The sequence below is a fragment of the Mandrillus leucophaeus genome, unplaced genomic scaffold (genome assembly GCF_000951045.1).
Source record: "Mandrillus leucophaeus isolate KB7577 unplaced genomic scaffold, Mleu.le_1.0 Scaffold299, whole genome shotgun sequence".
Lineage (NCBI taxonomy): Eukaryota > Metazoa > Chordata > Mammalia > Primates > Cercopithecidae > Mandrillus > Mandrillus leucophaeus.
The window spans coordinates 12,111-32,145 of record NW_012103131.1 but is presented as its reverse complement, the minus strand read 5'-3'; the positions used below and the strand labels follow the sequence as shown (position 1 = coordinate 32,145).

Here is a 20,035-nt window from a genome sequence, read left to right as displayed (position 1 = left end):
TTTTTTTTTTTCCACAGTAGCTCCCTTAGTGGCAAAGGAGGAATCAAAAATAGCTGGAGGCTTGTTCAGAGGTGGGACACTGGGGAAAAAGGTCAGGGTCACTCAGAAGCCCCCGGGCAGTCATTGTATTTGCCATCAAACCCTGCCATTCAGGGCTTCAGGCAGACCAGAATGCCACAGTGAAGCCACAGCCAAGAGTCCACCTCAGAATCACTCAAGATTTTTTAAATGTAACCCAGGCCCCACCAGGCCAAATACAGAGAATGTATGGGTGGGGCCTGGGCAGGGTGTGTTTGGAGCCCCGGTCATTCTAATGTACATCCAGGTGCATGATCTTGTTGATGGCCAGGGATAGCCAATAAGTCCCTGTGCTCCAGGTATAGCCAGGGTGCATCTACCCCTGCACACACATCCCCATCTTCCCAGCAAATTGCATTGTCATATATAAATGGCAGGATTTGACCAGAAAGAATCCTTTGGCAGGGAAGAACTAAGTCACCCACTCATTTTCATTAATGTCAATCAATTCACACAAATTTAAATGTCACCTTATGAGTCTTTGTACAAAGGGAATCTGGTTAAGCTTTCTCACCTCCTCTCAGCCACCAAGGGGGCTGCTGTGAATTGAACAAACTGCATAGACTGTGAACAAGATGAGCCTCAACACCTGCTTACTGAACTGACATATGTTCACACTGTGCCTGGAAAGAGGTGCTATGCTTAGCATATCAAGGGGGTGTTGAATTGAATCCACCCACCTCTAATTCCTAGCAGAACCCTTTACCCTATTGGTATAAATTCTCTTGGAAGGCAATGGCTACTGAAGTGTCCAGGTCTATATTGTAAGCCAAGAAGCGTGGTACACACCCATCAACAGAGACTTCAGAGGGGGCTGGAGTTGCACATCATGGTGTTGTCGTGAGTGCAGAAGAGTCAAACCCCACCTCATCCACGTGCAGTCATCCCAGGAAGCTGGGCTGTGGTAGAGCAGCCCAGCCTGGACACCCTCTGGCCCCAGCCTGACATTGCTCGCCTGACCTCTGCACCTCCTGAGCTTAACTAGAACCATGGACTCCCAGAGCTTCTATTCCCAGACTGAAGGAGGGCAGCAGGGCTCCTGCCATCTTCAGTGCACATTCCTGGTGCACCACCTGCCGCACACTGTCTGTGCTCAGTGCCCCGTCCACTCTCTCTCATCTCATCCTCCCAACAGCCTTACGATGTGTGTGTCATTATCCCTACCTGACAGGCGAGCAGCTGGGCCATAGAGTTGCTTTCACTGGCCCAGAATCATGCAACTGGCCCGTGACAGAGCTGACATTTCAACTTGGTCTGCTGCAAATCAATGTTTTTCCCACTATACGTAGGTCCTTTTAACCATACGGCTGGAGTTCAGTCACCTGGAGTCTAATCCCAGTTTACAGCTAACCTGCTGAGTGAACACTGCTGAGCTGTTCTATTCTCCAGACACCCACCTCCCCAGATGTTAACTGGAGATGATACATGGTCATCCTACCTGATGAGAAATCAGGGATGTGATACAGAACACAGAGTAAAATCACCTCAAAGGTAAAAGCTACAGGATGTTACTACACGTAGAAAGGGATCTAGTTAAGCTTGAAGTACTGGGAACTGCAGTCCATCAAAATTTGCATTCTTCAAGCCTTTAGGGCTACTCATGTTTGAGTTATCAAGTAAAGATTTAAGGCCATCGCATAAAGACACTCCTTACCCGCTCCGGATTAGATCATAATTCAAAGACGTGAAGTCATTGGAGTATGGTGATGCCACGCAGGTGTCCACAAACAAGGTCAGTGCAGCATCAGAATGGAGGATTTCAGCCTGAACGTACAAGTCCTGGTTCAGCTTCACATAGTAAGGGTGGCTGGTCACAGGATACAAGAAAGAGGAGGAAGTATAAAAGGAAACGTTCACGTTAAAATTGCCATACTGGACTTCCTCAACCTGGATGGTGTCATTAGCAATGTACATGGTGTTGACCCAGGTGTTCTGAAGCATCCTGCAGCTGACGTGAATACGGAAGTTCTTCCTCCTCGTGATGATGCCCCGTGATGATGCCACGTGAGCTGCTGTGAGGAAGTTGGAATAGTCGATGGTGTCATTGTCTACCTAGGAGAGGCAGGCAAGAGAGCAGAGTCAGGCACATGTCACCTGCTAAGGGAATTCCACAGCTGATTTGGGTGTGAATGAGAGGGACATGATTCAGCAAGACTTCCACCCCTCCCAGAACCACTCAGAGATGGCGATGGCACATGCCTGTCCTTTAGCTATGAGGCAGCAGAGGATGCCAGAGCCCACACTCTGGTTCCAGGTCTGGGGAAGACCCACAGGAAGGGGTTCTACATTGCCCAGCTGCTCTTAGCTACATTTTCTGACTCTAAACTGTCTTACAAATTTTTTTTTGCTTTATATTTCAGTACCAACAGTTGTCACAATAAATCATATGACTTAAACCATATGACCAAAATAAACCATATTGTCAGGCCTCTGAGCCTAAGCCAGCACATAAACATCCAGATGGCCTGAAGTAACTGAAGAATCACAAAAGAAGTGAAAATGGCCAGTTCCTGCCTTAACTGATGACATTACCTTGTGAAATTCCTTCTGGTTCAGAAGCTCCCCCACTGAGCACCTTGTGACCCCTACCTCTGCCCACCAGAGAACAACCCGCTTTGACTGTAATTTTCCACTACCTACCCAAATCCTATAAAATGGCCCCACCCCTATCTCCCTTCACTGACGCTCTTTTGGACTCAACCCGCCTGCACCCAGGTGATTAAAAAGTTTTATTGCTCACACAAAGCCTATTTGGTGGTCTTTTCACATGGATGCGTGTGACATTTGGTGCCGTGACTCAGATTGGGGGACCTCCCTTGGGAGATCAATCCCCTGTCCTCCTGCTCTTTGTTCCATGAGAAAGATCCACCTATGAACTATGGTCCTCAGACCGACCAGCCCAATGAACATCTCACCAATTTTAAATCGGGTAAGTGGCCACTTTTTACTCTCTTCCCCAACCTCTCTCACTGTCCCTCAGCCTCTTTCTCCTTTCAATCTTGGCGCCTTCCTTCAATCTCTGCCTTCTCTTAATTTCAGTTCCTTTCCTTTCCTGGTAGAGACAGAGAAGACACGTTTTATCCGTGAACCCAAAACTCCGACGCCAGTCACAGACTCAGGAAGACAGTCTCCCCTTGGTGTTTAATCACTGTGGGGATGCCTGCTTGATTATTCCACGTTTCAGAGGTGTCTGATCACTGCAGGGATGCCTGCCTTGATCCTTCACCCTTAGTGGCAAGCACCGCTTTTCTGGGGGGCAAGCACCCCCAACCCCTTCTCTCGTGTCTCTATCCTTTCTTTTCTCTGGCCTTGCCTCCTTCACTATGGGCAACTTTCCACCCTCCATTCCTCCTTTTCCTCCCTTAGCCTGTGTTCTCAAGAACTTAAAACCTCTTCAACTCACACCTGACCTAAAACCTAAATGTCTTATTTTCTTCTGCAATGCCATTTAACCCCACTACAAACTTGACAGTGGTTCCAAATAGCCTGAAAATGGCACTTTTGATTTTTCCATCCTACATGATCTAGATAATTCTTGTTGTAAAATGGGCAAATGGTCTGAGGTGCCTGACGTCCAGGCATTCTTTTACACATCATCCGTCACTCCCTAGTCTCTGTTCCCAGTGCGACTCATCCCAAATCCTCCTCCTTTCCCTCCTGCCTGTCCCCTCAGTCCCAACCCCAAGGGGCACTGAGTCTTTTCAATCTTCCTTTTCTACCTACCCATCTGACCTCTCCCCTCCTACCCAGACTGCTACTTCTCAGGTCGCTCCCCACCTGACTGAATCAGGATCCAATTCTTCCTCAGCCTCCACTCCCCCACCCTATAATCCTTCTATCACCTCCCCTCCTCACACCTGGTCCGGTTTACAGTTTCGTTCAGCGACTAGCCCTCCCCCACCCGCCCAACAATTTCCTCTTAAAGAGGAAGCTAAAGGCATAGTCAAGGTTAATGCTCCTTTTTCTTTATCTGACCTCTCCCAAATCAGTTAGCGTTTAGGCTCTTTTTCATCAAATATAAAAACCCAGCCCAGTTCATGGCTTGTTTGGCAGCAACCCTGACATGCTTTATAGCCCTAGACCCTGGAGGATCAGAAGACTGTCTTATTCTCAATGTGCATTTTATTACCCAATCTGATCCCGACATTAAATAAAGCTCCAAAAATTAGATTCTGGCCCTCAAACCTCACAACAGGACTTAATTAACCTCGCCTTCAAGGTGTACAATAATAGAGGCAACTAAGTAGCAACACATTTCTGAGTTGCAATTCCTTGCCTCCACTGTGAGAGAAACCCCAGCCACATGTCCAGCACACAAGAACTTCAAAATGCCTAAGCCTCAGTGGTCAAACATTCCTACAGGACCTCCTCCATCGGGATCTTGCTTCAAGTGCCAGAAATCTGGCTACTGGGCCAAGGAATGCCCGCAGCCTGGGATTCCTCGCAAGCTGTGTCCCATGTGTGCAGGACCCCACTGGAAATCAGACTCTCCAGCTCACCCGGCCGCCACTCCCAGAGTCCCTGGAACTCTGGCCCAAGGCCGGCTGACTGACTGCTTCCCAGATCTTCTCGGCTTAGTGGCTGAAGACTGATGCTGCCCCATCGCCTCAGAAGCCTCCTGGACCATCATGGACGCTTTAGGTAACTCTTACAGTGCAGGGTAAGTCCATCCCCTTCTTAATCAATATGGAGGCTGCCTACTCCACATTACCTTCTTTTCAAGGGCCTGTTTCCCTTGCCTCTATAACTGTTGTGGGTGTTGATGGCCAGGCTTCTAAACCTCTTAAAACTCCCCATCTCTGATGTCAACTTGGACAGCATTCTCTTATGCACTCCTTTTCAGTTATCCTCACCTGCCCAGCTCCCTTATTAGGTGGAGACATTTTAACTAAATTATCTGCTTCCCTCACTATTCCTAGCTGATAGCCACGCCCGATTGCTGCCCTCTTCCCCAGTTCAAAGCCGTCGTCGCATCCTCCCGTTGTATCTCCCCACCTTAATCCACAGGTATGGGACACCTCTACTCCCTCCTTGGTGACCGATCATGCATCCTACCATCCCATTAAAACCTAATCACACTTACCTAGCTTAACACTAATGTCCCATCCCACAGCACGCTTTAAAAGGATTAAAGCCCATTATCACTCGCCTATTACAGCATGGCCTTTTAAAGCCTATAAACTCTCCTTAAAATTCCCCCTTTTACCTGTCCAAAAACTGGACAAGTCTTACAGGTTAGTTCAGGATCTGCGCCTTATCAGTCAAATCGTTCTGCCTGTCCACCCTGTGGTGCCCAACCCATACACTCTTTTGTCCTCAATACCTTCCTCCACAACTCACTATTCCATTCTTAATCTTAAAGATGTTTTTTTCACTATTCCCCTGCACCCCTCATCCCAGCCTCTCTTTGCTTTTACCTGGACTGACCCTGACACCCATCAGTCCCAGCAGCTTACCTGGGCTGTACTGCCACAAGGCTTTAGGGACAGCCCTCATTACTTCAGTAAAGCCTTTTCTCATGATTTACTTTCTTTCCATCCATCTGCTTCTCACCTTATTAAATATTTTGACAACCTTCTACTTTATAGCCCCTCCTACAAATCTTCCCAACAGGACACCCTTCTGCTCCTCCAACATCTATTCTCAAAAGAATATCGCGTATCCCCCTCCAAAGCCCAAATTTCTTCCTCATTCATTACCTATCTCGGCATAATTCTTCATAAAAACACATGTGCTCTCCCTGCTAATCGTGTCTGGCTAATCTCCAAAACCCCAACCCCTTCTACAAAACAACAATTCCTTTCCTTCCTGGGCGTGGTTGGATACTTCTGCCTTTTAATACCTAGTTTTACCATCCTGGCTAAACCATTATATAAACTCACAAAAGAAATGCTAGTTGACCCCATAAATCCTAAATCCTTTCCTCACTCCCCTTTCCATCTGTAAAAAACAGCCCTAAAAGCTGCTCCCACATGAGCTCTCCCTAACTCATCCCAATCCTTTTCATTACACACAGCCGAAGTACAGGGCTATGCAGTCAGAATTCTTTTTTTTTTTTTTTTTTTCAGTCAGAATTCTTATACAAGAGCTGGGACTGTGCCCTGTAGCCTTTCTTTCCAAACAACTTGACCTTACTGTTTTAGCCTAGCCCTCATGTCTGCGTGTAGCAGCTGCCACTGCCCTAATACTTTTAGAGACCCTCAAAATCACAAACTATGCTCAACTCACTCTCTACAGTCCTCATGACCTCCAAAATCTATTTTCTTCCTCACACCTGATGCATATACTTTCTGCTCCCTGGCTCCTTCAACTATATTCACTCTTTTTTGAGTCTCCCACAATTACCATTGTTCCTGGCCTGGACTTCAATCCAGCCTCCCAAATTATTCCTGACACCACACCTGACCCCTATGACTGTATCTCTCTAATCCACCTGGCATTCACGATTTCCCCATGTTTCCTTCTTTCCTGTTCCTCACCCTGATCACACTTGGTTTATTGATGACAGTTCAACCAGGCCTAATCACTACTCACCAGCAAAGGCAGGCTATGCTATAGTATCTTCCACATTTATCCTTGAGGCTACTGCTCTGCCCCCGTCCACTACCTCTCAGCAAGCCGATCTCATTGCCTTAACTCAGGCCCTCACTCTTGCAAAAGGACTATACATCAATATTTATACTGACTCTAAATATGCCTTCCATATCCTGCATCACCATGCTGTTATATGGGCAGAAAGAGGTTTCCTCACTACGCAAGGGTCCTCCATCATTCATGCCTCTTTAATAAAAACTCTTCTCAAGGCTGCTTTACTTTGAAAGGAAGCTGGAGTCATTCACTGCAAGGGCCATCAAAAGGAGTCAGATCCCATCGCTCAGGGCAATGCTTATGCTGGTTCCAACTTCTGTCCCTTATGGCCAGTTTTTCTCCTTCTCATCACTCACTCTCACTTACTCCCAAAAGGAGTCAGATCCCATCGCTTAGGGCAATGCTTATGCTGATAAGGTAGCTAAAGGAGCAGCTAGCGTTCCAACTTCTGTCCTTTATGACCAGTTTTTCTCCTTCTCATCACTCACTCTCACCTACTCCCCCACTGAAACTGCCACCTATCAATCTCTTCCCACACAAGGTAAATAGTTCTTGGACCAAGGAAAATATCTCCTTCCAGCCTCACAGGCCCATTCTATTCTGTCGTCATTTCATAACCTCTTCCATGTAAGTTATAAGCTGCTAGCCTGCCTCTTAGAACCTCTCATTTCCTTTCCATCATAAAAATCCATCCTCAAAAAATCACTTCTCAGTGTTCCATCTGCTATCTTACTACTCCTTAGGAATTTCTCAGGCCCCCTCCCTTCCCTACACATCAAGCTTGGGGATTTACCCCCGCCCAGAACTGGCAAATTAACTTTACTCACATGCCTGGAGTCAGGAAACTAAAATACTTCTTGGTCTAGGTAGACACTTTCACTGGATGGGTAGAGACCTTTCCCACAGGGTCTGAGAAGGCCACCGTGGTCATTTCTTCCCTTCTGTCAGACATAATTCATCAGTTTGGCCTTCCCACCTCTATACAGTCTGATAACGGACCAGCCTTTACTAGTCAAGTCACCCAAGCAGTTTCTCAGGCTCTTGGTATTCAGTGAAACCTTCATACCCCTTACTGTCCTCAATCTTCAGGAAAGGTAAAACGGACTAATAGTCTTTTAAAGACACACCTTGCCAAGTTCAGCCTCCAACTTAAAAAGGACTGGACAGTACTTTTACCTCTTGCCCTTCTCAGAATTAGAGCCTGTCCCCGGGATGCTACAGGGTACAGCCCATTTGGACTCCTGTATGGACGCTCCTTTTTATTAGGCCTCAGTCTCATTCCAGACACTAGCCCAACTTGAACTGCACCCCAAAAACTTGTCATCCCTACTGTCTTCTGTCTAGTCATACTCCTATTCACCATTCTCAACTACTCATAAATACCCTGCCTTTGTTTACACTGCCAGTTTACACTTTTCCTTCAAACCATCATAACTGATATGTCCTGGTTTTATCTCAAACCACTACCCTTAAGTCTCTCTTAAAGTGGACAGATAATCTTTGCTGACAGGAAGTACGCTCCAATACTTTCACCCTGAAGTCCTATTCTTTACTTTTATACTCAAAATCTTATTCTCGTTCCTGTTCGTAAGCCACCCTCTACCTCTCCCCAGCTATCTCCACCACACTATCAATCTCACTCACTCTGTCCTAGCCATTTCTAATCCTTCTTTAACAAACAGTTGCTGGCTTTGCATTTCTCTTTCTTCCAAAATCACTGAAGCCCTGACTTACTCACTACTGAAAAAAGGGGACTCTGTATATTTTTTAATGAAAACTGTTGTTTTTACCTAAATCAATCTGGCCTGGTGTACGACAACATAAAAAAAATCAAGAATAGAGCCCAAAAACTCACCAACCAAGCAAATAATTATGCTGAACCCCCTTGGGCACTCTCTAATTGGATGTCCTGTGTCCTCCCAATTCTTGGTCCTTTAATACCTGTTTTTCTCCCTCTCTTATTCAGATATTGTGTCTTCCATTTCATTTCTCAATTCATACAAAACTGCATCTGGGCAATCACCAATCATTCTGTATGACAAATGCTCCTTCTAACAACCCCACAATACCACCCCGTACCACAAAATCTTCCTTCAGCTTAATCCTTCCCACTCTAGGTTCCCACACCGCCCCTAATCCTGCTCGAAGCAGCCCTGAGAAACATTGTCCATTATCTCTCCATACCACCCCCAAAAAAATTTTCGCTGCCCCAACACTTCAATGCTATTTTATGTTATTTTTCTTATTAATATAAGAAGACAGGAATGTCAGGCCTCTGAGCCTGAGCCTGCACGTATACATCCAGATGGCCTGAAGTAAGTGAAACATCACAAAAAAGTGAAGATGTCCAGTTCCTGCCTTAACTGACAACATTACCTTGTGAAATTCCTTCTCCTGCCTCAGAAGCTCCCCCACTGAGCACCTTGTGACCCTCACCCCTGCCCGCTGGAGAACAACCCCCTTTGACTGTAATTTTCCACTACCGACCCAAATCCCATAAAACGGCCCCACCCCTATCTCCCTTCGCTGACTCTCTTTTCGGATTCAGCTCGCCTGCCCCCAGGTAATTAAAATGCTTTATTGCTCACACAAAGCCTGTTTAGTGGTCTTTTCACACAGATGCGCGTGACAGTATGACCTTTCTTAGTCTTTCAAAGATACTCTCAGGTGCTTTCCATTGAACCCTGTACATTAACATGATCATTTGCATAGACGTCACCTTTGCCTATGGTGCCTACGATGGAGATAAATTCTGAATCCACTCCAAACAATGAACGTGGAGTGCAGATTTATTTCTTGGTCAGAAGAAGCAGTTCTAATTTTAGATTAAGATTCATTATCACAGGCCAGCCTGGTAGAGCTGTGGGAAGCTCCAGCCATGGATGGCACAGCCCTACCTCTGTGTCCTAGACACATAGCTCATGGCCATATGGTCCTGGGCAAGTGGCTTACCTTCTGCAAGCCTCCGTTGCCTCATAATTAAGTGGGAATAAAGTTGTCCTGAGAATTTTAAAAGTTATATAGTACACTTAGTTCAGTGTCTGATATCTGTATGAGCTATTAATAACACTATATCAACTCTCAGGCTCAGGACCAGGGGCACTGGGGGTTGCAAAGATGAACAAAACATTGGCCCTGCCCCTGAGGCACTCAGTGTGATAGGAAATATGGTTATTTAAAGAAATAGAGGAGGCCAGGAGCAGTGATTCATGCCCATAATCCCAGCATTTGGGAGGCCAAGGCAGGAGGATCACTTGAGCTCAGGAGTTTGAGACCAGCCTGGACACATAGCAAGATCCCACCTCTACAAAAAAAATTTTTTTTAATTAGCTGGGTGTGGTGGCGCATGCCTGTAGTCCCAGCTACTCTGAAGGCTGAGGCTGGAAGATTGCTTAAGCCCAGGAGTTCAGATCTGCTGTGAGCTATGATGCACCCATGCCTGGGCATCCAGCCTGGGCAACAGAATGAGAACCTGTCATTAAAAAATTAAAATAAAAATAAATAAATAAGTGGAGGAATAAGAATGTGGAATGTGCTGTGCATAATCAGCCAAGTTAGAAGAAACAGGGCTGAGAGAATTGTCTGGCTGCTCCAAATGGGTGTGAATGGGTGTGAACAGGTGTGAACAGGTGTGAAGGGCTCTCAGCAGGGCTGCTCAGGTGGCAGTCTCCAGGCTACACACTTGGCACAGGAACAATGGTCACCTTCAGTGAACTGACTTCCACTGACCAAACTCACAAGCCAGAACCCAACACAATTAAGGCCAAGCCTTCACTGGGAGAGTATGACAAGGACTAATCACAGCATCTGCCACTTGTAGGGTGACTAACTGTCCTCGTTTGCCTGGGAGTGAGGGGTTTCCTGGAATGTGGGACTTTCTATGCTAAAATCTGCAAAGTCCCAGGCAAATCACAGAAATCTGTGGTAGGGGCTGTTGAAAACTTCAGTATAACCATAGCTGCAGTCACCTTCAAGCCTATAGAGAAGGGACACACCATTTTGGCTTCACTTTCACCCAAAATTGGACACAGGGGGCCATCTTAGATGGTGATAGCTCAACAAATGGCAGCTGCAGAGGCCAACTGACTGTGGAGCTAAAGAAGCTGAAGCTTTCGGGCCCCTCTTCCCTGCCTGGTGCAATGTGCGGGCCTCGTTCGAGGCCTAGTGATGTGTTTGCACAGCCATACGTTGTCATAAAGTTTATAAAAGTTCATAGATATTGCACTCTTTGACTTAATGAGGCCCCTGCCCCTCTCAACACCTGCCCCTCACCGCCGACCCTAATTCTATAAGCTTCGGACCCTGCAAAATCTGGAGCTGCTCCAGAAGCTGCTATTGTTATTGCTGATGGAAAAAAACCAAAAGTTTTTTATCTTCCTTTATTCCAATTATGTCCTGATTATGCCAAAATCATAATTTCTGCATCCCCAGAACTCAAGAAGCACAGCACATACCACTATAAGAAAGCTCATACACTGGGAAATGGAATGGGAAGCCCCAGGCTTACCTGCTTGAAGGTGCCGCAGCCTGAGTAGGGAATTGTGAATATCACCAGGTTCGGTGTTATCTGAGGCCGACACTCGTAGTACCCATTCCAGGTGGAAATGACAAGGTCACTGGCAGAAAAGCCCAAGGATTGGAGGTAGCTCCTGCTCACGCTGGCTTGCATGTGATTTGGCAGACAGAGCAGGTCTGATAGACAAGGACAGATAAGGCACTCAGTCATTGCCCCGGACTCCACAAGTCCTATGGAGTCAGATGCCCTTTCCACTTAAAAAGTGCACAGACCTGGGTGGCTGACAGGGAGGGTGGGCACTTAGGGTGTGGGCACAGACTTCACTGCAATCCCTCAAGGACCCTAAGGTCAAGTCAGCCCCATTCTTATGAAAGCCCAGGGAGAGCACGTGGACTCAGGATTTCTCTGATGGAGAATTGGAGGCAGCATTTTTAAATAAGTGGAATGTTTGGCCAAGTTACCATTTATCTATAAAGGAAAGTAACTGCATGGTCAAATTATGGGAATGTCATGAAACAAGGTCTTTTAGCCATGAAGCAAGTCAATCTTTAATCCTGACTGCATAAGAGACCCTGAATGTCACCTTGCCTGGTCCTTGGCCAATCCATATATCAGTCCATATAGCAACTCAAATCATAGCCATACAGGCTCTGCTGGAAGTGGCTGAGAGACCTTATCTCAGCCACTTCCAGCCACCCAGCTCAGTCTATCTTCAGACAGAAGCCAAATGTGTTAGGTCTCAGGCCATGGACACAGTGTCCCACACTCTGAGAAGGTCACAAGGTTTCAAGCCAAGAGGTCACCTCTGCCTCTGGCACTGACTCATCCATCTCCGCTAAAAGCATCATCTGGGACCCTCTACTTAGTCTCTGCTGACCACAGAAAGGCCAATCATCACCTGTCAGCCAGTTCTAGTCCTGACTTCATTTCTGGGAAGCCAGAGTCCTGAGGCCCACTACTCCTGGCCCCTTTCAGCTGAAAATCAAGCCCTGGTGACCTGAAAGGGTTCCTTCATTTCTTATTTCACAACCACGGGACAGTTGAGCCACAGATGCTCTCAGGATGTCCCCAGTCCCAACAGATCATTCCCACAAGGGGACTTACTGGTGCTGTCATTGGAGGGACTGGAGTAGTACTCAGCCCGGAACCCTCTCCTCGTGATGCTGTGGTCACTGACGAAGCGAATGGACATGAAGTTGGAGGAGGAAGTGAAGGAGCCTCTGGCCCCATCACAAACTCGAGCAATGAGAGGGGAACTGTGGTAGGGGCCATCGAACACTTCAACGTAATCATAGTTGCAGCCACCTTCAAGCCTGCAGAGAGAGGAAACACCATTTGGCTTCATTTCCTCCCAGAATTTGACAGAGGGGTCAGATATCAGGGTGGGGTCGCACCTCCGTGCCAGAAACTCTGACAAAGTTCATCAATGAGAGTCATAGGTCTCCTTGGCTGGGCACAGTAGCTCACGCTTATAATCCCAGCACTTTGGGAGGCTGAGGTGGGTGGATCATCTGAGGTCATAAGTTAGAGACCAGCCTGGCCAATGTGGTGAAACCCTGTCTCCACTAAAAATACAAAAATTAGCTGGGCGTGGTGGCACAAGCCTGTAGTGTGAGGGAGGCTACTCAGGAGGCTGAGGTAGGAGAATCGCTTGACCCCGGGAGGCAGAGGTTGCAGTGAGCCGAGATCGTGCCACTGCACTCCAGTTTGGGCGACAGAGCGAGGCCCTGTCTCAAAAAATAAAAATAAAAATAAAAATTGAAAAAAAAGAAAGTCATAGGTCTCCTTAAATCAAGAGTCTCATCTTCCCTCAACCTCCATGCCTGGGTCTTAGTCCGGCCCTTTGCGGTCACAAATATGAAATCTACAGCCCCTCACGTGTCAGCCCTTTACATCAGGAAAGGAAGGGCTCGCATCCTGATCTAGACCATTTTTCTTCCATCGAAAAGCCCCTGGTGCCCCCACAGAATAAAATCAATATGCATGAGTTCATAGTGAGAGAAATAAATAACTGAATAAATATTGGGCAAGTCAAATAATCTCTCTAAAGCTTTTCCTGTTTACAAAGGCAAAATAATCTGATCCATGCACGCTGAAGAGGGCTATGGTGAAGCTCAAATAAAACAACATACAGAAAAGGGCTTTGTAAAATGTCACAAATGGTGATGGTCATTGCTATCAAGATGCTGGTTAAAGAACCACTCATGGTCAACCTTTTCCCATAGGACTGCATAAGTTTTAAGTGCAATCTTTGTATTGTAATGACAAAGAGAATAAAATGATGTATCTTTTGCAAAATCCCATATGAATTACTAAAGCAGAGACTCCAAAACCCACTGCAAACAGAAATCAACAGGGAAAACTATTTTGTTCAATAGTGGCTGCTAGAGAAGAAATTAGTGTAGCCCCTTGTTCAGGACACTAGAAAATACTGGTACCTCTTTGCGGTCAGTTGGGCCACCCACCTCCTTGGATAAATCATATATTAATGTACTTTTGATGTCAGCCATGGTGGCTCACACCTGTAATCCCAGCACTTTGGGAGGCCGAGGTGGGAGGGTCACCTGAGGTCAGGAGTTGAAGACCAGCCTGGCCAACATGGTGAAACCCCGCCTCTAATAAAAATACAAAAATTAGCCAGGCATTGTGGTGTGTGCCTGCAATCCCAGCTACTTGAGAGGCTGAGGCAGGAGAATCGCTTGAACCCAGGAGGCGGAGGTTAGAGTGAGTCAAGACCGTGCCTCTACACTCCAGCCTGGGTGACAGAGCGAGACTCCGTGTCAAAAAAAGAAAAAAAAAAGAAAGAAAGAAAAGAAAAGTGCTTTTAGTAATGTCCCCTCTGCTTAAAACGATGATTTCTACTTGTGATTAGATGCAGAGCAGATACCCTACCCTCTGCAGCAGCAATTCCTCCATCTCTCCCTGATCCCTGGGGAACTCACATGAAGAAAGGAGAGGGTGGAGAAAAAGGGTTCCACAAAACTGATACAATTGTTCTTTTTGTTTTGTTTTGTTTTGTTTTCCTGAGACAGGGTCTCGCTTTGTTCCACAAGCTGGAGTGCACTGGCGCTATCATAGTTCACCACAACTTTGAACTTCCAGGGCTCTGGCAATTCTCCCACCTCAGCCTCCTGAGTAGCTGGGACTACAGCTGCAGGTCACCATGCTGAGCTAATTTTTGTATTTTTTTTTTCATAGAGATGGGGGTCTCCCTATGTTGCTCAGGTTGGTCTTGAACTCCTGGGCTCAGGTGATCCTCCCGCCTCAGCCTCCCAAACTGTTGGGATTACAAGCCTGAGGCACCATACCTGGCCAGTGTGGTTGCTAATAGGATTATTTGTGCTATTATTGCCCCTAAGTCTATCATTACTACTTAACAGCCATCTTTTCCATTGGACAACATTTTGTAAATATTTTCACATCTCTCTCCCTCTCTCCTCTCTCTTTCTTGTGACCTTCCCAGTAACCAATGAGGTGAGGAGAGCAGGTATTTTATTCCCCTCTTTTGACTGAGGCTCAGGAAAGTTAAGTGACTTCCTGTGGTCACACAGCAAATTGGTGGCAGACCTAGGACTTGAAACCAGAGCTTTTGTCCAGTCCAAGGCTCTTGTGCCCTCTCCCCAACTCTCCCCAGGATGCCTCTGGGCTAGGTCAAAAATGTCTCCCAGCGAACATCTCTCCTGATGTTCTAAGTAGCATTTATTCCCTCTTGAAAGGTCTGTGAGGCCCCAAGGCATTCTTCTTGGCGCACACTTACTGGACATCTCTGAAGACCACCGTCACACGGTGGTTGTTTTGCACCTCAATGTCCCACACACACTTGGCATTGTTCGGATAGTTCCCGGGATAGAATGGGCTGGAAAAGTCCCCTGATGGTTGGGACAGGAAGCCTCCACAGGAATAATTTGCTGTCAGGACAAAAAACGGGAATGTCGGAGACCCCCAGAGCACACTGCACAGTCACCTGGGGGCTATTTTAAATTTAAATTACTTTAAAAATTTAAAAAATAATTCCCAAGACAGAAACCAAATAAAAGCAAGAGGTGGCCTAGATCTGGACCATCCACTGAGGGCTGGCGGGGCACTCTTGCAGGGAGATCACCTTTGGGGAAGCCGTCTCCTCCCCAACCCCATTGTCACTGAGGAAATGGGAAAGGGGATTTCCAGGCCACTCTGCCACAGACTCATCAGGGAGCTCAGAACTTACTGTTTGGATGGGTGACGTTGAGAAAAGGAACTGTTGACAAAAAGAAAAGATCAGGATCAGTTTTCCGGCATCCCTGGCACAGCTGTCGACTGCTTGTGAGCTGTGCAGATGCTGTGCCAAGCCTGAGTCCACAGGGAGGAGCTGGACACGGGCCTTGCCCTTGGGGAGCTCACTTGCCCTTGGGGAGGTCTGGAGGAGAGCGAATCCCAGCAGAGTGGGAAGAGGCTGAGATTGACCAAAGCCTGGGGAAGGAGAGGAGCCTAGAAGTCTGGCCCCTGCCCCAGATGGAATGGGGAAAAAAGGGCAGTAATTAGAGGGCAGGCAAAGAGGTAGAAATGGGGTGTTCCAGGCAGAGGAACAGCAGGTACAACTGCACCCAGGTGGAAGAGATTTGGGTACCTCCAAACCTCCGAAGCAGGCAGCAGAGGGGGAGAGGGCACCAAACATAGGGAGCCCTGGCAGTCATGCTGTGTTGAGGAGGGGGTCACCACCAGAAGACCCTGAGGAATCACTTGAAGGGGCTGCACAGTGGAGAATGGATGAGAGGGGCAGGCCTGAAGCTGCTGCTGTGGGAGGCCAGAAGGAGATGACAAGGCAAGCAAGGATGGGAGGTGATATTGGAAAGGAAAGACCTGAGGTGCCAGGGCCATGCTGGGAACACTCAGAGCAGCTCAGGAGCAGGCAGGGAGGAGCTTAGCGATGCAGTGGGCCCCATTTGGCCAGCACTGGTCAGGGTCTAGTGTCTGCGAGGACAGGCAAATCTGACAGGTGGCAGGCCGCACCTCGGGACTGACTAGAGATCCTACTCTTAGGTGGGCCAAGCCACTGAAGCACAGAGAGGGGCACACTGTCCTGGTGACTGGCAGGGGAGGGGACAGGGGCTGTAGAGGAGGGCACCACAGATAAATTCCTTGGAGAGTGAGCAACACGCCCTGCACAGTCTAGGCAGCAGCAATGGAGAGACCTGGAGACCAGGGAAGTGGAATGGAAATCGGGGGGACTTACCAGGTGTCGATGGTGGGTTTCCTGAAAAGGAATAGAAGAAAAGCATAGGTCACAGACATGTGGCTTTGAGGAGGGGCCAGAATGAGGCAGAGATACACGTACATGGCTTATAACCTGACCCCCTCACCAAGGACCCCCAGGTCTACCGAGCAATTGCTGTGGAGAAGCCTTCGCAGCTTCCCCGGATGCTCCCTAAGTCCCGTCATACTTGTGGTCATCAGGATTACAGCTGAGATCATAACACCCATCACTCTCTCCTTGACCATGATTGTTCTAAAATCATCCCAACTGTCACTGGCAGCAAGTACTATCATAGCCACCCTGACTCAACAGTCAAGGAAACTGAAGCATAAAGAAGTTGAATCATTGCTGGAGGTCCTTTAGTCAGATGAGTGTTCAGCATAATGGCCCTGGGTCCAGAAACTGGCCAAAGATAAAGCAGCCCCCTGCATGCTCTTCTGGAGTGCACAGGCCACGAGCACACATGACCAGCTCCTGCCTGGGCCACAGACACCATCAGCCACTGGCCTTAAGCTCTCCCTTTATAGCAGGTTACAGGTGACATGGGCCTTCCATGGCATTGGGCCTTACCTGAGCAGATGACACCAGCATCTTCGTTGTGACGACAGTTGTGGGAGAACCAGCCTCGGTTCCGGCACTGCCAGAGAGTGGATTCCGTCCCTGAGCATTCTACATCGTCCAGGGTGATGGGGCCAGAGCCAGCGCCAAAATAGGCGTTTCCAAGGGCTGAAACTGCACGTCCACACCCCAGCTGTCTGCAGACCACCTCAGCTTCGTGAATGGTCCAGGAGTCATCACAAACTGTCCCCCAGGTGCCACCATGGTAAATTTCAACACGCCCGGCACATAGACCGTAGGATGAGTTTAAATTGACCAACCTCAAGGTGGCATCTGAAAGACACATTAACTGGGAAATCATGGCCATTTCCCACAGCAAATGTCCCACAACAAACCTCAAAGGCCAAGCATCCCACAGGCCTTTCCCCACCTCCAAAGTCATCAAATAGAAATGTGGAAAAGCTGGAGTGGAGGTACTGGACCACTCCACGCAGAGCTGAAAGGGGCTCCAGACATCACCAAGCTCAGATCCCCTCACCTCCAGACAGAGAAGGGTGGCTCTGCAAGGAGAGTCACTAGGTCCCCCGGAAAGCTGGTGGCAGACCCAAGGCCAGGTGTGACCCCCCAGTCTGCACCCTTTGCTGCCTTCCCAAGGGCCTGCCCCTCCTTGAGGCTCACACAGCCAGAGCTAAGAGAAGGAGAATGGGCAATGCATCGCTGAGGCCCTTCATTGATTTCCTTGGGGAACCATGATGCCCCCAAAGAGGCAGCTGGGTAAATCCACCAAGCCTCGTAGGCATGGTCTAGTGTGCACTTACCGCTTGGGAAAGAGTTATACCAAGCCAAAAAGCCGGTGTTTTGGAAACTGATGTCACTTCGAAAGTGAATGGTCATTCGGTTGTAAGAAGATGTAAATATTTGCCTGGTATCATTACAGATTTTCCCCAGCAGGTGACTGCTATTTAATGATCCATCAAAGATTTCAACATAATCAAAACTGCAGTTATAGTGTGCCTCCAGCCTGTATGGAGAAAATGTATTCAAGTCAACATCGAAATTCCTATTGGCCCTCCATTTTTTAAATAGTTTGGACTTTATGAGTGATGCCATTGAATACAGGTTTTTCTTCTAGCTCTTCCTCAATTAAGCCAAAGGACATCAGTATTCCCTGATGCTTTATGATAAGAACCAAAGCCACCAAAAGCTTGTCCACAGCACACGAGAGTGAAAAGCATCCCAGTCCAGGACACTGTCTAAACCACTGGGTGTGCTGCAGAGGGACTCACCCCTCACCAGATGACCAGGCATTACTTACTGCAGATTACTGAAGCCCAGGTTTATGCGATAACCAGAATTCACTTCTATTTCCCAAACACACTTAGCATTGTTGGGGTAGTATGCAGGGTAGGATGGGCTGGAGAATGTCCCACTGGCACTGAATAAGAAGCCACCACAATTTGAAGAGGGTCCTAGAGAGGAGAGAGGGGACATCTCCATTGTATCAGGTCTTCAGGTATTTTGTGACAAGCAATCATCCGTGTAAGTATCATCCAGTTTCATCTTCTGCACTTTATAACATGACTTAACTTTCCCTGTAAACAAGTCCCCTCTCTGGGGCCTGGTTCGAGGTGGCCCAACATTAGGAGCTTTGATTCGAGTCTGCTTTCCCTGTTGGGCCTGGACAGCAATCCTCTGGGAGGAGGTGACCTAAGCTTCAGAGGGAGCATGTGTCACCTCTAGCAAAAATGCCAAGAAAGCAACAAAGTGACTGCTATCATTGTTCAATCCGCTACAGACAGGGACGTGGGATAGTACCGGCTGAGCACAGCACTGACCCATGGAGAGCACTCCATAATACAGGGTGTTCCCTAGCGTCTTCCATGAGCACAGGACTCTATCAATTCACAAGTAGCACAACGTTGGGTTAGGAGTAGGGTTTCTGCAACAAGAAGCCTGGGTTTGCATCTTGGCTCTGCCTCTATCAGCTCCATGGTCCGGAGCCAGTTACTTAACCTCTCTGCCTCAGTTTCCTCATCAGAAAAATGAGAGTGGTAATGGCGTCTGCCTCATCAGACTCTTATGGGGATTAAATAAGATATGTATATATGAACATTTACACATAAACATGAGATATGTTTCTATGTCTATATAAACTCTTAGAGAGTGCCAGGCACATAAGCACCCAGCAATATTAGCTATTGCTATTTATCAGAAAGGGATAAATACTAAACAGTCAAACATTTTGTGGGTGGTTTATAGTAATAAAAATTTTTTAAAAATGTGCACACTCAGTGATATAAATTAAAACGTGGTTTTTTTCTTTTTCATAACTCTTCGTTTAGTTTCTCTAAGGAGACAAGTCCATGGTTTTTAGCATACTCAGAGCTCTGAAATCACCACAGTTTTAGATTATTTTCGTCACCCTAAAAAGAAACCTTGTTTAGGAGTGATTAGCAATCACTCCCCATTTCTTCTCAACACCCTCCATTCCTGGCAACCACTGATCTACTTTTCTGTCTCTATAGATTTGACTATTCTGGACATTTCATATAAAACAAATTGTACAATATGGTAGTCTTTTTTGACTTACTTCTCAACATGTTTTCAAAGTTCATCATGTTGTAGCATAAATCAGTATTAAATTCTTTTTTTTTTTTTTTTTTTTTTGAGGTGGAGTTTCGCTCTTGTAGCCCAGGCTGGAGTGCAGTGGCGTGATCTTGGCTCACTGCAACCTCCACCTCCTGGGTTCAAGCAATTCTTGTGCCTCAGCCTCCCGAGTAGCTAAGATTACAGGCAGTTACTACCATGCCCAGCTAATTTTTTTCTATGTTTAGTAGAGACAGGGTTTTATCATGTTGACCAGGCTGGTCTCAAACTCCTGACAGCAGGTGATCCACCTGCCTCTGCCTCCCAAAGTGCTGGCATTACAAGTGTGAGCCACTGTGCCCGGCCCCTTGTTTCTTTTCTAAAACACATTCTACGCTTTTAAGTTTGCTTGGGAAAACTCAACATAGTGCCATAACCAACTGCCCCAAATGGGGTGTCTTACTAATACAGGGACC

The 20,035-nt window shown here is 47.3% G+C and overlaps 1 protein-coding gene across 1 annotated transcript in view; it reads right to left on the bottom strand.

Moving 5' to 3' along the window:
• LOC105544155 (deleted in malignant brain tumors 1 protein-like) overlaps positions 1-20,035 on the bottom strand; it is a gene marked incomplete at its 5' end in the record, with an annotated part of 221,962 nt that overhangs the window by 194,512 nt on the left and 7,415 nt on the right. The window contains 8 exon segments of the mRNA XM_011986445.1: positions 1,733-2,130; positions 11,174-11,358; positions 12,287-12,495; positions 14,940-15,090; positions 15,390-15,419; positions 16,395-16,415; positions 16,986-17,306; positions 18,428-18,480. Of these exon segments, the coding sequence (XP_011841835.1) occupies positions 1,733-2,130; positions 11,174-11,358; positions 12,287-12,495; positions 14,940-15,090; positions 15,390-15,419; positions 16,395-16,415; positions 16,986-17,306; positions 18,428-18,480 (1,368 nt within the window).